This window comes from Caloenas nicobarica, chromosome 2 (assembly GCF_036013445.1).
Source record: "Caloenas nicobarica isolate bCalNic1 chromosome 2, bCalNic1.hap1, whole genome shotgun sequence".
In the NCBI taxonomy this organism is placed as follows: Eukaryota; Metazoa; Chordata; class Aves; order Columbiformes; family Columbidae; genus Caloenas; species Caloenas nicobarica.
The window spans coordinates 42038145-42058494 of NC_088246.1; the positions used below are offsets into that span (position 1 = coordinate 42038145).

At 41.8% G+C, this 20350-nt stretch overlaps 1 protein-coding gene across 5 annotated transcripts; it reads left to right on the plus strand.

Moving 5' to 3' along the window:
* Positions 1-2873: 2873 nt before the first annotated feature.
* Positions 2874-8920, plus strand: OXSM (3-oxoacyl-ACP synthase, mitochondrial). Of its 5 annotated transcripts, none has more exons than XM_065629177.1 (4): positions 3013-3208; positions 3692-3972; positions 4519-5536; positions 8364-8920. In XM_065629177.1, exons 3-4 carry the CDS (start codon positions 4554-4556, stop codon positions 8764-8766), a joined length of 1386 nt encoding a protein of 461 aa, XP_065485249.1. In that variant the 5' UTR covers positions 3013-3208; positions 3692-3972; positions 4519-4553; the 3' UTR covers positions 8767-8920. The 5 variants fall into 5 exon arrangements, with proteins under 5 accessions (XP_065485247.1, XP_065485249.1, XP_065485251.1 ...); XM_065629179.1 differs by having other exon boundaries at positions 3695-3972; XM_065629175.1 differs by lacking the exons at positions 3013-3208; positions 3692-3972 and adding an exon at positions 2874-2977.
* The last annotated feature ends 11430 nt before the right edge of the window (positions 8921-20350 follow it).

A 20350-nucleotide genomic window follows, 5' to 3' on the forward strand; every position in this document is an offset into this window, starting at 1 on the left:
CGCGCCGCAGCGCGCATGCGCAGCCGGAGCTGTGAGGTCACTGCCCTCACACCCTGTGCCCGGTAGGGGGCGGGGCGGGGCGAGCCTTAAAGGGCCAGAGTGGGGTGCGAGTCCTTGCCCCATCTGGAATCGGTGAAGTTACGTGACCTGCTGAACTGCTGTATCCTGGAGATTTTTCACCACGTTGCAATCCTGACCCGCTTCCGAGGTTGGACCTCCTGGTCACACGGGGCTCTCAAGAGATCCCTTGGCAGGCGACAGTGTTATAAAAGTAAATAAATCTCCTTTTACATAAAAGCACATAAATACTTTTGTGGGGGACTATGGTGGGTCTGTGGATTCCTTGACGGAGGGCATGGGAACAGAGATTAGCCTTGAAGATATTAAGGTCTACCCGTGAGAAAGATGGGAGTAAAGGAATATCCGGAGATATTAAGGTGTACCCGTGAGAGAGAAGGGAGTAAAAGAGTGACACTGATGACAGCAAAATTAGCCAATGAGATGTTACTGCTGCAACTTGTAACCAATAGCAAAAAGACACTTGAGCTGGTAAAGACTATATAAAAAGGCGTTTGTGGCAATAAATGGAGACTGTTGTTTGTACTTAAGAACTTGGTCTATGTCGTTTGTCCGTCTCAACTGCAACATACTTTTTTTTGTTTTTTACCACACTTCCAGCCTCACCCAGGTTACAAGGATGGGAACGCCACTGCCTTGGCACCTCAGCCAACCCTGCCCAAAGTCTGTCCAATAATGAAGAAAAAAACATAGCTGTTTCTCCTTTTTCTAGGCTTCTGGTTTGTGCTATTAGTGAACTGTGATGTAGAATCTCGGACAAAAAGGTCTGCGGGGCTTTGCTTTCTTAAGAACGCAAGATTTAAAAAGTTCCAAGTAGGTCATTAAAATTCAGGCTGGCTTGTGACTATTAGTTGACATTATGCTCTAGCTCTGCTGTCTCCTTCTCACAGGCCACTCAGCTTATTGTCTATATTTTTTAAGATGGTACCTATCCCTTACAGAAGCTGAGATTTAACCCAAGGGTTAAAAAGGTTTTAACTTTTGCTGTGATTACAGTTACTCTGCCTCCTAACATAGTTTAAAAGTCAGTAGTTCAGCCCTCAAAACCATGGAATTGGTACCAAAGTAATACAATTTTAATTTGATGCCACGTTCCTTGGCTGCTTCTTCAGCTTTTAACTTCCTTTCCATGCTTTTCATTTAGGCATGTGGCTGTTCATGTTGGCTGCCTTCTCAAATTTAAAGACTAACTATATTGCTATACCTGTAACATAAGTACATAATGAATTTAAGTAGGGCATTTGTAAATAATGCTTTGGAAGTGCTCATAGCAAGGTGGTGTGAGAAAAAACAGAAAACCAAGTGCCAATTTCCAACAAATTACTAACACCTTCAATGTCCAAGAAACGTTATTTCTAAAAGGAAAATAAACACACACTATTCTTTAAAAAAAAACCTGCAGAAGTGTTTATTGTTCCTTTATTAAATGTTGCATTTCCCTCCTTTTGGGCATCTGTGCGGTTTTGTTGTTGTTTTCTGTTTGTTTGGGTTTTGTTTGTTTGCTCTGTTTTTTCCTGCAGTAGGTGCTTCATGTGTTTGTCGATGAGACTTTGGCACACGTTTTATGCTCTGTCATGATGGCTCCTAGACTTCATGTATTTGAATTACGGTGCAACAGTCTTTCTCAAGTGAAAACTTAACTGTTCCTACATGTCATCTCAGGCACAGCTTGCAGCTTGGTCTCAGTTCAGATCGTGCACTATGGTTGCTCCATCTGGAGGCAGCAAGAATAGGTAGTTTTTTGTGTATGAATGCTGTTGGTGTATTTGTACATGTATTTTCAAGACACTCCTGTGAAGTCAGTGATCAACTTGTCTTTGTGTTTACCTCTCTCTTCTCTACCAGCATTTCAGCCCCTGTGTGGAGGAGAACACTTTGCCCAGGGATGTGACAGCAAAGTTGGGAGCTGGTGAAAGATGGGGATCTGAGGGGTGCAGATTAAGAATAGAGATCAGATCAGAACTGGGACTAGAGCAAGGGAACGAAGCCCAGGTCGGAAAACTGAACCAAGGCATGAGTTATGGTAGAACATTAAATGGGCCTGGTGGAGACTGCAAGGCCCTGAAGAGCTCCTCCTGCACCTGGATGCAATGGCCTTGAGTTATGTGGTTATGTACTGGTTACTGCTGTGGTTGTGACAGCTCCCACCCGCTCGGTGCTGAAATGTGCTGCAGTGCACAACACGGCATGAAGGAAAGCGATGGGAAACCACAAGGTCTCCCTCATGACCGCAGCATTACCCTCTTGCCTATTATTCCACCGAGACGGGCCATGAGGCTGGTGAGGGGCCTGGAGCACAAGTCTGATGAGGAGCGGCTGAGGGAACTGGGGCTGTTCAGCCTGGAGAAAAGGAGGCTGAGGGGAGACCTTATTGCTGTCTACAGCTACCTGAAAGGAGGTTGTAGCATGGAGGGTGTTGGTCTCTTCTCCCAAGTAGCAAGAAATGGGACAAGAGAAAATGGCCTCAAGTTGCGCCAGGGGAGTTTTAGGTTGAATATTAGGAAATTTCTAATGGAGAGGGTTGTCTGGCATTGGAACAGGCTGCCCAGGGAAGCGGTGGAGTCACCATTCCTAGACTTATTTAAAAGACGTGTACATGTGGTGCTCAGGGAGACGTTTGGAGGCGGACATGACAGTGCCGGGCTAACGCTTGGACTCCATGATCTTAAAGGTCTCCTCCGACGGGGAGCGGGAAGCGCCGCCGGGCCGCGCAGTCCACCGCCGAGTTACCGATTCGCTCGCGGAGCTCCTCATCAATCGGGACATCGGAGATCGGCTACAAAGCCGTCGCGTGGTCGTCCCCCCCGTCTGTCCCGGGTGGTGCGGCCCGGCGCCCTCGGAAAGGAAGAGGGAGGCAGAGCCAACCATCGCGGAGTAGGGGGGAGCGCGGCCGGCGGAGGTACCTCTGCGGGCTGGAACGGGGGAAGGCGGGGGCTTGCCGGCCGGCCCCTGCCGGGAGCGGGAGGGCTTCCCCCGCCGGTGGCGCCGCGGGAGAGGCTGCCCCCAGCGGAACGGGGCGGGACGGCAATGGCGGCGCCGGGCGGGGCGGCCCGGCCGAAAGCGGGGGTGGTGCACGGGAGTCCCGTGGCGCCGGGGACCTTCGCTGCGGTTTTAATTCGGCATTGCTCGGGTCAGCCTAGTTCTCCGGATTATTTTACGCCGGCTGACAGCATGTTATTAGTTTCGTTAGGTTATTATGTTTATTAATATTAAAATCTGCATGTGGCGTTAGGCATGCAGTGCCTGAGGGACCTCTGCATTTAACTCTCCGCTCTTCTGATAAAATGCAGCCCGACTGCCCCAAAACAAATGACGAATTTGGGTGTGGATTTAAAGCAGCCTCCTTAAAAAACCCACCTGCATTAGTAAGGCGCTGGTTTTAAGTTTTCCTTTGTTTGTTTGTTTGTTTTAATAGCGCTGCTGTGTGCATGTGCTGCCACAGAAAGAGCGGGTCTGTGTATTTTGGCAGGAGTGCGTTGCCTGGTTGCCCCATATGGTCGCTGTACAGCTCTCTGTATTTTAGCAAACACCTGGCAATGCCACGGTGCCTTTCTTCCGCGGTAAAAAGCGGGTTGAAGCCGGTATGGCAGATGTTGACAGAGCCGTGCTCCAGCAGGACGGATGCCCGCCACCAGGCCTGCCCCGGACCTGGCGGTGGCCGAGGCGTGAGATGGGCGCTGTGTGTGGCGCGGTGCTGCGGCGTTACCGCCTGGCGTGGTCCTCTTGTCCCGCCTGAAGAGCTTGTGGCCTTCCGCTGTCAGCTGATGGGCCTCACGATGCGCGGGGTCTGGTGGTGTTACCTTCGAGGGAGTCGTGGTGGTGTGGTACGCCTTGGCCAAACACACTCGAGGTGCATGTTCTCTGACAGTCTAAATGCCTCAAGGCTGATACACGGTAGGTGGAGATAGAAGGGTGAGGAGTCTTGTCCAAGATAGGTATTTCCTTGGTGGCAGAGACCAGGAAGAGTTTCTTGACTCCTGAGTTTTCTAGACCATTGTGCCTGACATAAAGGTTGAGGTCACGACATCCTTGACATGGTAATGGTAGGATATACACTTTTGGGTGAACACAGACTTTCTCCCTTGGAAGATTTAAGCTGTTAATGCTCATTGTTGATACCTCCAGCTGGTGGTTAAAGCCCCAGGGGGAGTTTTGGAGCAACACCAGAGGGTGCCTCACAGTCCACAGTGGTGCGAACTCTATTCATTAGCAGCTTAAGCTGGAAGAGCCCACTGGAGCCATTCACAAAGTGAATGGGTTTCTATGCCCTCTCTGCCATAACACATACTATTCCTGATTACAGATAAGGAAACTACATCCCTTTCTGCAGGGTTGAAAATTTGCTTTCATGTAAAAAGCAGGTTGATAACTTACTGGACTTGGACTATTTTTCATGTTGGCTGCTTTATTGTTCCGTTTGTGTCTTTTTTTTCTCCCCAGTTACAGGAATGTGCTTGAAGTGATTGCTTTCCACCATGTTGTCACAGCGCTCGCGGGATCTATTAAAGATCACAAATCTCCATCTCCAGAGTCTGAATTTAAATCTGCGTTTACGAAACCACAGAAGAGCTTTCAGCAAGTCACTGCCTGCATGTCGAAGGAAAGTAGTTGTTACAGGTATTGGGTTAGTGTCCCCTCTTGGTGTGGGGACTCAATTTGTGTGGAAGCGCCTTCTCCAAGGAGACAGTGGGATTGCAGCGCTAGACGAGGAAGAATATGCAGGCGTCCCGTGTAAAGTGGCTGCTTGCGTGCCGAGGGGAAAGGAGGAGGGCCAGTTCAGTGAAGAAACCTTTGTGTCGAAGTCAGAGATCAAATCCATGAGTTCTGCTACTGTCATGGCCATTGGTGCAGCAGAGCTAGCAATGAAGGACTCTGGCTGGTCTCCCCAGTCCGAACAGGATCGCTTAAGTGCCGGTGTAGCAATTGGGATGGGAATGGTTCCACTGGAAGAGATTTCTGATACAGCCGCTTTATTTAAAACAAAGGGTTATAACAAGGTCAGCCCGTTCTTTGTCCCGAAGATTTTAGTTAACATGGCAGCAGGCCAGATCAGCATTAAATACCAGCTGAAAGGGCCGAATCATGCAGTGTCGACTGCGTGTACCACAGGTGCTCACGCTGTTGGAGACTCCTTTAGATTTATTGCCGCCGGTGATGCTGATGTCATGTTGGCTGGAGGGACTGAGGCTTGCATTAGTCCTTTGTCCTTGGCTGGATTTGCAAGAGCTCGGGCCCTCAGCACGAGTTTTAACTCAAGCCCTAAAATGGCGTGTCGACCGTTTGATTCGCAGAGAGAAGGATTTGTAATGGGAGAGGGTGCTGCTGTGCTGGTCTTGGAAGAGTATGAGCATGCTGTACAAAGAGGTGCTAGAGTCTATGCAGAAGTGCTAGGTTATGGACTGTCTGGTGACGCTTGCCACATAACAGCACCTAATCCAGAGGGAGATGGTGCATTCAGGTAAGAACCATGTGTTGATTACAATTGCTACTTTATACGTTATTATAATATAATTAAATTCTAATAATATATAATATTATTATATATAAATATGTAGCTATTAATATAATAATATATCATGTAATATTTATAGTGGGTACATGTGTTTCTGTTATTGTGTGCTTTTCCTAGGGAAATGCTGTTCAATCTTGAATTAAAATTAAAAAAAAAAAATTACAAAAGCCTGAAAACTTAATCTGAAAAATGAAAGAGCTTCTGGTAATGTTGTGCCCCAATTTTATTTTTCTAGCAACAGGGTGAAGGCCGGTTCTTGCTAGAATCAGCCTTTTTGCATAGAATTACAAAAACTTTCTTTATGTGAAAATATTTTACATTTGGTGCCTACAGCTGTTCACACGAATAAGACTCAAGGGAAGCTTCTTTCTTAAGATTCTTATGGTACAATAGAATCTTTTCAAGTTCTCCTTCACCCTTTGTCCATAGAGAAGAGAGATCCCACTGTAAAAGCAGTCATTTGTTGTGTTCTGAAAAGGAAATAGCATTGCTAGAGAAATCCCAAGTGATGAAAGCTGTAAAGCACTTGGAGGATCTAGATTGTTAGAATAATTACTGTACATGCAATTAGCATTAATTATGGCTATTCTTATTTAGAAAAGACTTCAGCTTTTCATAAACAAATAATTTCAATCATATGCCTGTGCTACAATCATATTTAAATACTTCATTCTAATACATCTAAGAGTGCTGGTGGAGGGCCAAAGCAGAAATACACTTTAGTACTATTAAGTAAGATGGTAAAGCTTCATCATTGTTAATCTTATCAAAAACAGTTCACAAGTAGATGATATTCCTCTGTCTTTATCGTTGATCTAATTAAATTGTCAGGTAAATTACGCATGTAAGGATATGTACTCTTTGTGAGCTTTGTGTGAGCTAAACAGTATTACTGACAGTGGAATCTTTAGTAAAGATTTAGTTTGCATTGTTCTGAATGTATGTGAATATTTAATAACAAAGCTCAATATATCACTGCACAAATAAATCAAACTTTTGCATGGTGCTGTAAAGCTGTGTTTGTATCTTCATTGGGTTAGCAGATTTTTCAAGAAGTGTAATATACTAGGTTTCCCTCTATGCTGTTTGATTCATGCATAATTGTTCTACAGACTTAGGTGTGAGTTGAGTAATCAGGAGTGTCTTATCTCAGATTTTCAGACTTGTTTCCCCTTGAGATGATATGGCAATATATTGTAACAAAATTTTTGTATATTTTATGATTGCAGTAGCATATAAATTAAATTCACAGTGGGATGTAGTTGAAAGTTAATCTTGGTATCTCCAAAATGTCAAGCCTTTCCACCCTTGAGATGAAGTGATACATTTTAATACAGTCTTCAAGCCAATATTTTGTTATTGCAGTGGTATATGGATTAGATCTGAAATGTATATGCTTCACTTTTCTGAAGGAATTTTATTTATCACATCAAAAAAAATTCAGGGGAATATATTTTTTTGTCATCTTCTCGTAACTACTTCAGTTGGAGATTAATACATATTGGAATAAACCTGCAGAACAGGAGAGGCAAAGCCAGACTCGGAAGTGTGGCTATAAAGTGTGTTCTACACAATTAATCTGTTATCTCCTTAAGTAAATATGCTTCTTGCAGCTGGCGTATTTAACTAAATTAATGTATCTGTTTCTGTCATGGTTAATCAGTAACCTCTTTTGCCTGAATGTTGGGTCACTGTCTAGTGACAGTGAGCATCAGTGGAAGGCTCTAATGGACACATTTAAATTTGTCTGGCAGCCTGTGCTATCCTTTTTTGAGCTTCTTTTTATTTACTTATTTTTCATAAAATTCAAAAGAGTCAGTGGTCCTTTGCTTATAGATACTTCGTTTAGCTGTGTACGCTAGGAGGTGTGTGTGATTCATCCCCTTCTTTCTTGTGGGAAAATTGCAGTATGGAGCTGTATCAATCCTTCTGTGGTTTTCATTAAAAAGTGTGTTTTATAGTGGCAGTCACAGTCCACAGGTCATCAGGAGTCGGAATGGAAGGCACCATGTCAGGGCAGGAGAGGGTGTCTTCCGGTAAATTTCATTTTATTTATAGGAATCAGTGCTATGTCCTAGATGTCTTCTAGCCTCTGGAAGGCATGCAAAAGAAGCTTACAAGGATGATGACTACAGAATTTTTCTTTCATTTCCTAATATTTTTGTTTGATAGAGCAAGTTTTATTGCTAATTCCCTAACACTGTAAATATGAGGGGAAATAAAATGTAAAAACTGGTGAATCTTCTTTTGACTTACAATGGGAAGGGAATTTCTTGGACCGTTGTACTGACTGTTACATTAATGCATCAGCTACTCTAAAGAAACTTCAGTTTAGGAAACCTAATTTTTGTAACAATTTCAGGTAGTTATTTCTCTCTCAAATGTTTTCAAATTTTGCATTGGAAAGGGGCCTTGATTTATTAATGTAGTCTGTAGAGACTGTAGAGACTGTAGAGACTTTCCTTTTGTATTTTTCTCAACTATGGAATTTAATCTGTAAATCTTTAGCAGCAAGTCTGATTTTATAGTGGGCCTCACCACTTCTGTCTTTCTAGGGTGGCAAAATGTAGATGGTAGCGTGTTTAGTTAGATGAATCCATCTCTTGTCATTTCCATGTCTGGTAAACTATGTCATGCAGATTTTCACATTTGAGAAATGTTTTAAAACACCCTGTATGGTTGTTTTTGGTTTGTACATGTGTGTTAGTAACAAAAATACAGTAGGAAATTCAGCATTCTGCCTTTTTTTTTTTTTTTCTTTTTTTCCCCTTAGGTGTATGTCTGCAGCAATAAAAGATTCTGGGATCAAACCTGAAGACATAACATATGTGAATGCACATGCAACTTCTACACCTCTAGGAGATGCTGCTGAGAATCAAGCAATCAAGAGACTTTTTAAAGATCACTCACGTAATATTGCAGTTTCCTCCACAAAAGGAGCAACGGGACATCTCTTGGGGGCTGCAGGAGCTATTGAAGCAGCATTTACTGCACTGTCCTGTTACCATGGAATTTTGCCACCTACCCTAAACCTACAGAAAACAGAGGCAGAGTTTGATCTCAATTATGTTCCTTTAATAGCTCAGGAGTGGAAAACTGAAAAACGGCGTATAGCACTCACAAATTCATTTGGCTTTGGTGGTACTAATGCAACTTTGTGCTTTGCAAGTGTTTAACTTATGTTATGTGTGTTGTGAAAAGAGGCACTGATGATTTTCTGTACTGCCACCCTCGCTGTGTACAGTGATCTCTTCTCAGCTTTGAGAATTGCTCATTTGATAGGCAAGAACTTTACTCGCCCTAGCATTGACATCAGTAATTCTTTTAGAAAGAAGGAATTTCTTTTATTCGTTTTAATAAAAATAAATGAAAGATATTCTTTATGTGGTAAAGAAGTTTTTGTTCTTGACTAGAAGACAAGACATTGATCATTCTGTGTTTTTGCTTCAGTAGAATAGATTTTTCATATGCATGTGGCAGAGAAATTCCTTGGAAACATTCATGCGAAAGAGAGGCTGGCCAAGAAGTTAGGACTTCACAGTCGTGACTTGATGACTTCCTGTGTGATGATACAAGGTTTATGATTGAGCTCCCCTTTATTACCCATTCCATTTATACTTCTGCCTTTTCACTCATGGTAAGTTGTTTCAAATATGACTTCTGCACATTGTTCCATACAGATGACATTCAGGAGACAATAATATAGGAGTTCATAAGATTTCTGACAGTGGTTAATTTTCGTTTCAGCTTTATTCATTTCCATATATTGTGTTATTTCATTAGCCATGGCATGGAGTGGTAACAGTGGAGTATGCACACAGCATGGCATGTACATTTTCCATGTGGCACAGGGATTGCCTTGGTAGGTGATAATCTGTTTTGTTCTGAAGTTTTAGACAAGAATAGCAAGGCAGATATTCAAGTATGGTATTGAGGATTTAAAAAACAGTTGCGCAGAAAGGAAAAAGACTCACAAAACCTGTGCTTGTTCTGCCAAAATGGAAAAATAGAACTAGCCAAACTTTGAAAAAACAAGGAATCTTTTAGCAAAATAAAAAAGCATATGCAAGAGACAGATCTGGGTCTTGTGTTGAGGATGAGAAACGGGAAGAACAAGGACAGGAAAATGAAGTTATACCTGAAGCTGGCATATTGATGGTGATTTAGGTTGTCTCTTGCAAAGAACAAGTAAAGGACTTAGACTTTTCTGGCACCAGTCAGCACCTTAGCCAAGTAGTGCCTTGATTGATAGTGCAGATGTGATTGAAGTCAGATGGGTTACTTTATTAAAAGACATTTTACCAGTTTTCTTTTTGAAAATGTCATTTCTTAGCCTTTGACCCATGTAAGTGGAGGCAGAATAGCTCACTAGCTGTAAAGTAAAGGACACATAAAGGAGCTATACTATAAGTAAATTTCATTCTGGAAAGAGATTACTAATGGGCTATCGCAAGGCTTAGTAGCACCCTAAAACCTCATTATTTATACAAATGGCCTGAGTGATGATGTGGAACAGTATAATTTTTGCATTTGCTCTCTTTGCTGAACAGAAAGTTAAAGAGAATGACGAGAAAAATGCAGTTGGAGAAAGATTAAGACTCACTTAGAAGCTGAGCTCGTAGAGAACAAGGCAGTCCAAAATGGATTAATGAATAAAGCCTGAAAGTAAAATAATATATTACCAAAGGGAAAATGTAAGAGCATACAAACCAAAGGGAGTATGGGAATTTGCTGTTGGGAAAAATACCCACAAACCTCTTAGATTGTGATAATAGTAGCAATACTATTAATGAGGACCTAGATTGCATGAAATATAAAAGGCAGAATATAAAATTCAACATTACTCTCTGAAAATTATATGCAAAAAAGAATTCATTTAAAGAATTCAGCCTTGGGGAGAAAGCTAGCAGCAGGGTTGTACATTCATCCAGTGAGTTTCTTCTGCAGATAATATTTTTTCAGGTAGTTGTAATCTAGAGTGGCATATGGGAAGACTAGATAGTGCTGCATTATTGTGGACCTGAAGTACAGCCTGACTAAACCCACCCAGTCTCGATACATAGCCACAGATCTGTAATTAATATTTTGTCAGAGAGATATGCTTCCCTTTCCCTCTGATAGCAGAGATCGTGGCCTCAGGACTGCTGGATGCAGACTCTTGGGTACCAACCATGAAAAGACAGATTATAGTGTCACACAGAAAAATACAACAAAACGAAACAATTAAAAGATCTTTCTTCTCACTTCAGCTCATTGCAATTTAATCGTCTGCTGCAGGTAACCTTTAAACCATGAAAGCTTTGTGACAAGAGTTATTTTAGGTGGTTTTATTATTGATAATTTTAACAGGCCTAGATGCAGTACTAAATAGTGTGCCCTGTAGGGAATTAAGATTTTTTAAAAAATCAATGGAGCCAAAGTTTAACCCATGTCGATTTGAATTTTTTTTAGTATTGGTTTCATTTTTATGTACTTGTTTGGAATCATCACTTTTTATCACATACCCCACTGAGCTGATCAGGGACTACTTAATGCTAATTGCTGCTTTATTATGGTAGCTGCAAACATAAAAGGAAAATAGATGTCTCTCTGCTGCTAAACTATTAGCAGCCAAATTGACTAACATATTTAAACAAAATGCTTTCCCTTAAAATGCTCACTTCATCTTAATAATTGAGAGGTATAATGGTCCAGAGCTTGTGTGAGCACAGGCACAGGCATATCACAAGAAGAGCCAGAGGCCATGAATGCATTGCAAAGAGCAAGTTTTATTTCAGTTACCTCTCTACTGGGGGATCTCCGAAGTCGCACCTGAGCTCCCATGCAGAGGTAACACAAGCGGGGATGCAGGCACTGGTAAGTTCAGCCCTGCTGGAAGATCACTTCGCCTGCTGAGCTCACCTGTATTTCAAGGCTTCAGGCAGGCGCAGCCTCCCGCTCTTTCTCACAACAAAGCAGGAATCTCAGACATAGTGATAAGGTGTCTCGAGTTTCTCACGGGGCTATGTTATCTAACACAGAGGTTCTACTCATCAAGCACACAAGGTCAGTAAAACGATTAGTGTGATGTATGTGCTTTTTCTACAGACAGCTGCAAGTCACTTGAGCGTATTTACATTTAGCCAACCTCCTCGCCATTCTTCCGCTATATTCCCGTACAGTTTGTATTAAAAAGTTTAATATTTAGACTCAAAAGCTTGGAGTTACAGTCTGATAAGCAACACCTGGAAATGCATTTATTTGGAAGTGTTCGAGTGTTTATTTTGAAGCCTGCTTCTACAGTGGTGCAACGCAGTTGTGAAAGCCAAGTGCTCCAGGCAGGATCACAGAGTGGCCGAGGCTGGAAGGCAGCTCTGGAGATCGCTTAGTCCAGCCACCCTGCTCAAAGCAGGGCCAGCTAGAGCTGGTTGCTCAGGGCCACATCTAGCTGGGTTTTGGGTATCTCCAAGGATGGAGATGCCACAAAATCTCTGGGCAACCTGTGCCAGTGCTTGGTCACACTCACTGTGAGAAGTTTCTTGCATTTAAATGGAATTTCCTGTATTTAAATTTGTACTCATTGACTCAACCTTTCACTGGACACTACTAAGAGTCTGTCTCCCTCTTCTTCATTCCCCCCACGAGGTATTTATACACATTGATCAGAACCCCCCGAGCCTTCTCTTCTCCAGGCTGAACAGTCCCAGCTCTCTCATCCTGTCCTCATATGTCAGATATTCCAGTTCCTTTATCATCTTTGTGGCCCTTCACTGGACTTGCTCCAGTATGTCCATGTTTGTCAAGCACTGGGGAGCCCAGGACTGAACTCAGCACTGCAGATGTGTCTCACCTGTACTGAATAGAGGGAAAGGATCATCTCCCACGACCTGTTGCTGATGTTCTTCCTAATGCAGCCTGTGATGCTTTTGGCCTTTGCTGCAAGGACAGCTGGGCCATCAGGACCACCAGGCCTTTTTCTGCCGAGCTGCTCGGAAGGGTATGTGGGGTTATCCCTCTCCAGATGCAGGACTTGGCATTTCCCCTTGTTGAACTCCGTGTGGTACCTATCAGCCCATTTCTCCAGCCTGTCCAAGTCCTTCTGGATGGCAGCACCCACACTTGCTGTATCAACTACTCACACTTTTGTTTCATCAGCCATCTTGCTGAGGACTTTATCCCATTGTCTAGGTCATTAATGAAGGTGTTAGTACTGGTCCTAGTCTCTGGGATACTCCACTGGTGTTTGGCCTCCAGCTGGACTTCATGCCAGTGATCACAATCCATCAAACCCAGCACCTCAACCAGTTTTCAGTCCATTTCACTGTCTACTTACCTGGTCCGTCCTTCCTCAGTTTGTCAAGAAAGATGTTACGGGAAACTGTATAAAAAGCATCGAAACTGTGATGCTTTTTAGCAATCCAGCTGATGTTAAAATAAACACTTATATGAATATACATATCCCTTCAACAAAAAACTGCAGACTGTGATCCCTGACTGCTACTGATAATCACGTCAGGTTTTGTTATTGAAATGTGCATTGAGACTAAGAACGTGAATGTCATTTGAGAAATGTCTCTGTCCCAGTTATTTACTCATTGGTGAAGTGGAAGCTAGGTAAAAATAGATTATTTAAAATATTGTTTTGATTTGAATGAGAGATTTTTACTTAAACTAATGTTTTTAGAAATAAATGCATTTGAAGCAAAAATTGGAATTATGACAATGTACACAAACTCATTAATTTGAAGAAACCTAATAAAAAGTTGTGTTATAAAAAAATGCAAGCAGTGTATGTTTGCTGAAATCTTACAAAAGTCAAGCCACTGCTCAGGGTTAACTACTGGCTTTCTCTAGAAACGGTTTGTTAAAACGAGAAACCTAGTTTCATTTTGGACTTCCATAGCTTGTTCTGCAAGTGTAAAGAGAATGTATTCCTCATTTGGTTTACTCAGGTTTGTTTAGTTCTGTGTGCATACATTTTTTGTCTTAGGCATACAGCACATTTTTTACTAATGAAAAAATTTATAAAATAATGTCTTGTCTTGTCCTATCACCCTTCCCACCTGACCCAACAGCTGGGGCCGTGGTGGGACAGCTGTGCTGAAGGGTCTGCGCCAAGTCCCTTGGGTCTGTCAGAGTGTTTGGGGTGACCTCTTTGTGGGACCAGCCTTTTGAGTTTTGGGACCAGACGGGAAAACAGGTGGTAAAAAAGGCTCCAGGAGGTTCACTCCCAATTCTTTGTGACCTAATTTGTCTTCCCTTGTGGGTCTTCAGGTTTGCTTCCATTTTAATCAAGTCAAAAACAGACTTGAAGGAGAGTTGGATGGTGGAGAATGTTTGTTGAAATAAAGAGAAAAGTCTTCATGATAAGAGATATGAGAAGCTTTACTGATTTTGAAAGGTGGTTGGAAGTGGATTTTTGGAAAGCAAAGCAGGGCAGTGTTCAGAGGTCAATGACTTTTCAGGTGGTCTGAAAAACAACTGGTATAAGTTTGAAATTTTTCTTTTCACTTTCTGTTGTTTAACACTGACTTTTTTCCTTAGTAAAGCTTTGTATTGATTATTGATGTCAGAAAAAAAATTATATTTGAAGCCATGTGGTGGTCTTCTGTTAGAAACAAGCCAGGGTCAAATATGAATATAATTAGCAGAGGAGGCATTTTAATAGTTTTTGAGCATTGTATGGAGCATTTCTACCTTGGACAATTTCTGAGGAAAGGTTTCCAAATACCTTTTTCTTCCGTACTGTAGGATTTGGTCCTTCAGCAGTATATGCTTGTCATATTCTGAAGTGAAAAATAGATGCCGCTGTATCAGCGAATGAAATGAATATATACTGAATTGTTACGTTCCTCCCTGCCCCCCCTTTTTTTTCCCATCACCACACTCTCATCTTTTTTCCTCATTTGTGTAAATAACATATTGCCACTCTATTTTACTACCTGAAAAAGAAAAAAACCCACAAGTTTGCATGTATTTTCTGTTTGAATCACGGAGTTGTGCATCATCTTAAAGCAATAAACATCCCAAACTTTGAAATATATATGATCTTGCTTTAGAAAAGTGCAGATTTTGAAGATAAGCCTAACCCTATGTGTTTCAAATGCAGCTGGAATAGTGGAGTGTACTACAGAATGGAAATAATTAGGGCTTTTAGTCATGTGAAAGTCCTAATCACACTGTTTTGTTCTGGAGTGTCTTTGTTGAATGACTTGTGAAAATATATCACTTCAACTTCTTCAGTAGAAATAAAAATGGACTAATGTGCTTGCATGGTACTCGAAAGACGTAGACTACATCCTTTTTCTGTGGCAGGCTCTCTGTGCGACTTCAGTCAAGTTACTGAGGTTCAGGTTCAAGTTCCTAAATATGCACTTACAAATATTCTTATTTTCCTTTGGTTTTGATATATAAATCACATTTCACCTGAAAAAAACCCCAAAACAAAACACCAAGAAAAAACCCCACAACAACAAGGAAAAAAAACACCAAAAAAACAAAACCAAAAAAAACCCCAAACGTTTGATCCTTAAGTACCTTGGTGAGTTTGGGCAAGTCTTCCAGGGCTTCTGGTCACCATCTGGACCCAATCAAATCTCCCTGCCTCCAATGATGTGGGGAGAGTAACTACCCTCAAGATTTAGATTCTATAGTAATGTTGGCCCAAACTCAATAGCTAGTTTTCACAAAATAGAAAATTGAAGCTGGAATTAGCATTTTCCACAGCTGAGACAATAGTGAAAATATTAATTCCTTTTGTATATTTCTATCAAGATCATATAGGCTATTCAGTTTAATCAGCATAGACTGGCTCATCTGAGGTTAGAAATAATTCTGCATATATCACCTTTTATGAGTATAACTTCAGTTCCATTTTTTGAGAAGAAGACAGGCCCCCATTTGATTTCTAAAGCTATCATCAGTGACAGAAAAAACTAGGATGAAGGCAGTTTTATAAAGCAAACAAAATGTATAATAGTTTCTCCTTGGGCAGGAGACATCACTCTAACTTTTGTAACAATGATGATTAATTTTAACTTTGTAGAAAACCAATTTTCTACCCAGAGTTATTGAACTGTAAAGAAATATGCCAGTATCAATTGCTTATAGTCAGTACCTCTGTGTAGGAGGCACAATAATTTTAGTATGACAGCTAATATACAGGAATACCAATCTGGTAGTATATAAGGCTATTGCAGCCCAAGGTCTCTGTTAAAATATGTTAATAGGAGCGAATTGAAATAAAATAGTAATAAGAGGGACTGAAAAAAGTCCCGTTTTTTATAGAGCATAAGAAATGAAAAAGAGAAACTATAATTGAAAAAGAGATTCATATTTTTAATGGGGGTCTTGTAGTTTTACTAGAGTGCTATAAAGCAGATCAGGTGTTAAATAGCTGGACATCCCCATGTAAGTTAATATTGTTTTGTCATTTCCCTTTTTTGTCTTCGTCAGGATCTTGGTGTTAAATGTAATTGCTATAAGCAGTGATCAGGACTGTTTCCTGGAGTTCAGAATGCTATCAAGCATGCTTGGGGCTGAAACAAGACATAAGAATTATCTTAGGAGTTAATTCTTATAATGTTTCGAGTTTGCTGGAAGATAGAAAGAAAAAAAGCAGATGGCTTGCTAACATTTGGCTTGACATGGAATATTTATAGACAACAGGTTCTGAAAGAGTTTCAGAAAAGAATAATTCTCTCTGCTATTTTTTTTTTAAAGAAGCAATTATACTTTCTGTTTTTTCTTGAGGACTTGTATCCAGGAATGGTGTCTATGGCCTAGGGAGGCTTACACGCAACTTGGTATCACCTGCCTGTATTTAATGTGAAAATTTTTGAATGCCGTCCTGAATCACCTAGGAATGCTCAGGGAATTTCTTAAATCAATGACGGGATTTTTTTTGCCCTTAGGAAAACTGGATATAATTTTGATAGCAGAACCACCATGTTCAGCCACCTCCGTAATTGTTTCTATCAGGGGCCGGCCAACTTCTCTAAGCTTGGTGCCCACCCTACGGCCCTCGCATGTGTGTAAGAGGCAAAGTCAGTACAGCTGAGGTTGCACTTTGCTGGCCTTGATCTAATAAACCCTGATCTGCACTCAGCCCAGAGTGCATAAACAGCAATAGTGCCTATCTGGTTCATCTGACAGCAGGCAGCACTACACAGAAAACAGCCTCTGGAGCCGGGCTTGTCCCCATGCTGCTGTTCAGCCCTTGTTTACACATTAAAAAATGCCTGGACACTTACATTGATTAACTCATCTCAAGTATAGTTCTCATGTCATCTGTGTCTATTGAAAAGTCAGTGGACAGAATTACTCTTTTCTTGGATGGAAAGAAAAGGCCATAGCGTTGTCCCAAAACAAGGTTCACTTGGTGTGCAATAAGCCCAATTTTAGCACACGGAGATGAGATATTGTTTATTACAGAGTTGTGCAAGTCCAGATGCGGGAATAAAGCCAGCACACCAGACAGAAAAGTAGCTGCCATTATATACGAAATCTCACCACAACATTCACACCCTCAGAGCAGTCCTAAAGACCCAATTGGTTACACATTTGCATATTGGTTACATGATCACTTTAGCATATAATGAGCAACGTTCAGCTAAAGGACACTTTATCCGATAGTCTTGAGATAGGTGTTAAAACAAGACCCGACTAATTGTGCAGGCTCCAGAGTATATAAAGCTGCGAGATCAGTAGTCTCTGTAGCTTCTGATTAGGTGTTTTGCAAGTCAGTCTTATATTTGTTAGAGGAATAGACTGACCTAAACCTGAGAGGATTTACATATCTTCAGGTTAGCAATTGCTGACAGGTTTCATTCTTTTAAGTGGTAATGACTACAATAGCTATGCTGGGACTGGGAGGTGGGGAAGACACTGGGTAACTATGAAGTCCCTGCTCATCCAGCCAGCTGAGTGCATGGCAGTCACACGCGGGAGCTTGTGTTGGGTTGTGGAAGAGGGAATCAGAAGAAATGGGTCCCACACATCATCTGGCACGCAGAGGGAAGTCAGAGTGAATTTGGGCAGATGGAAGCATTGCCTCACGTGGGAGAGAAGGGGAACGAAGGGACACATCAAAGCCTCTCACAGACAGAGAGATAGGGAGAGGGCTAGGGGGGGACACACAGTACCTGGTAAAGGGATAAATGATGGAGCCCAGAGGAACCACAGGGAAGGACCTCCAGAAACAGAAGCAGACGGACAAGTATAATCAGAAAGTTTGTTCTGGGGTTATTACCTAAATAGAAAGTACACTGAAAGACATGAAGCACATGTTTTTCTGAACAAGACGATGTCTGGGAGCAGCAGGTTTGACAGCTACAGGAGGATTTCTGTGCCTTTTTGGGGTATTCTAGTGCATAATGAAGAATTAAAATCACATTGCTTTCTCCTCACAATCCCAGCTTAATATTATTCTCTGCACTGTATAAAGGTAAGGTCTGGGAATCAGTAAGAGATTGGAAGATCTGTCAGAGCTGGAAATACAATTCTTGAAGTATTGCTTTCTAGCTCATGTGCAGTTCATTAGATCTTACTGTCTGTCCCGCTGGCTTTTCTGAGTGGAGGCTAATTACCTGTAAGTTAAAATTGGTTTATAAGGATATGCAATAAATTTATTAATTTGGATAAAACTGAATCTGCTCTACATCTCATAAGTCAACGTTTGATTTTTTTTTTAATTTGAATTTTAAGCATGACTCTCATGTAACTGCTAGGTAGGAGATGTTACCAATTTTCACTTTTTGTGTCAGAATATGAGGGAATCGCTTCTGTCCCCCTGTTTGGAAAAGAAGGAGGATGAGAACCTTTGTCATGGTTGCAAGTCAGTTTTTGTCAGTGCTTTTTTCATGTTAGTGTAGGCAAATTACTCATAACACATGCCCTTCTTAGCAGAGTATGTGGGAATGGAGTCTATAGAAATAGCTCTCATTGAATCTCTTTCAATAACAGAGAGAGGAAATGAGCTTTGCTTGAAGAATTCAGATGAATGTAGGAGTTAAACAAACAAACAAACAGATTTAGAAGTCAGAAGTGCCGAGAAGCAGGTTCCTGAGACTGCTAGCAAATTATACAGGGAATCTACCACTAGTTGAGACGTTATCTTTGTAATTCAGCAATATAAGGTGGAATGAGAGTAGAGGACATCTTTGTTCTGCATTAGGCAGCTTGATTGTGTGTGGAAGAGTGTGTTCAGAATGACAATTGCTGAAGCCCTTGAAAATAAACAGAGCATGCTCCCCCAGAAGCAACTGTAATATCCAACAAGGTAGGTATAGCTACTGCTGGATGCATTTGGGATTCTCTCCAATGTCATGCTTATAATGGGAGTGACTAATTTGGCCTTTATTCAACTAATTAGTCTTTGTTCCTCCTCTGACTGGCAATGAGTGTTCTTGTTGCGGTGGTTGTGTTTTGAATGTGAGTGTTTGTCTGTTGGGAAATGGACTGACAAGAAAGATCTCACTCCCATGGATCACCTTGCCTGAAATAGTTATGCTTACTGAAGACCTTACCTGTATTTACTGTTTAGATCCACAAATTTTACAGGATCCATAGGAAGAACTTATACCTGGTCACCATGTCACTGGGATATTCTCATTTCTGTACTGAAGGATTTGTTCCTCATCTGCTGGCACTGTGAAATCACACTGTTCTTTTCTGAACCAGCTAAAAAAAAGAAAGCATTGTGATTCACACCACATTTGTGAGCCCAGGGTTTACTGGCTGACAGTCGGGTTCATTTGCCAGCACACTGATCTGTATTGGCATGTTATGGATTCCAGTCCTGCATGGGGCCGAATCAGTCTGTGCTTCATGGGGGATACTATAGGAAGAAGAGTGCTTTAGGCTTTCTGGAAAGGAAGTTTAATGTCTCTCTCAAGTCCAGTAGGTCTCCAGAGGAAACCTTAAAAATCCCATACTTAAAGAGTGTGTGATTGGTTTTCTGGCCATGCTCAGTATAACTCCAGAGGCATTTCCATTGCTAGTATGTGCTGTTGAAGGGATGGGCTTACGAGGATGTTTGTACCTGTGACACCTGGTGACCAAAGGACTGTGTTAAACCAGTTTCAGTCCACCTGAAGTCTGTTCTCTGTGCCATGTGGTGCCTGGAGAGCTGATCCTACTGGCATGGTTTTAGAACATTTCCAGTGATTTCAGTTATGAAGGGTTTTAAACATGTAAAACCATAATCATCAGTCCTATAGGAGGAAATGGAAGACACCTGCTTGAAGCTGCTTCTTTGTGAAGTAACTATTGCTTCACTGAGTGCTACTGTTTGTCCGTGTCTAATGGTTGACACTGGGGGGCCAGCGCAGAACCATCAGAAACCACAGAAGAGCATCTTCTGAACCTGGGCAAAACTGGTAGACCTCTACCTATTGAATGCAGCTGCTGCTGCTCTCCGAATGTATATCAAACTCAGTTGGGCTTGACTGGTCAGCCTTATGACTAAGATTAGCATCTGACCGAGGGCACATCCATATGAGTAGTTTTGCATGAAGACTTATTTTCTCCATCTCAGAAGAAGGACCCTTTTACCTGGTATGGATCCACGATGGTTTTTCCCGAGCCGAGAAAATAGTGGGCGAAATCGGGGTGACCACACGGTGGCAGCAAGATCTCAGTTATCTGAGGAACACGGGCGCCCACAGTCTGAGATTTATGTTTATCACCGTTTGCCTTTTCAGACCAACACCCAGACATTGCTTACAGAGGAACAAAGCAGGGAAAGGAAGAAAGGCTCTAAACACATTTCATCCAGCCTTT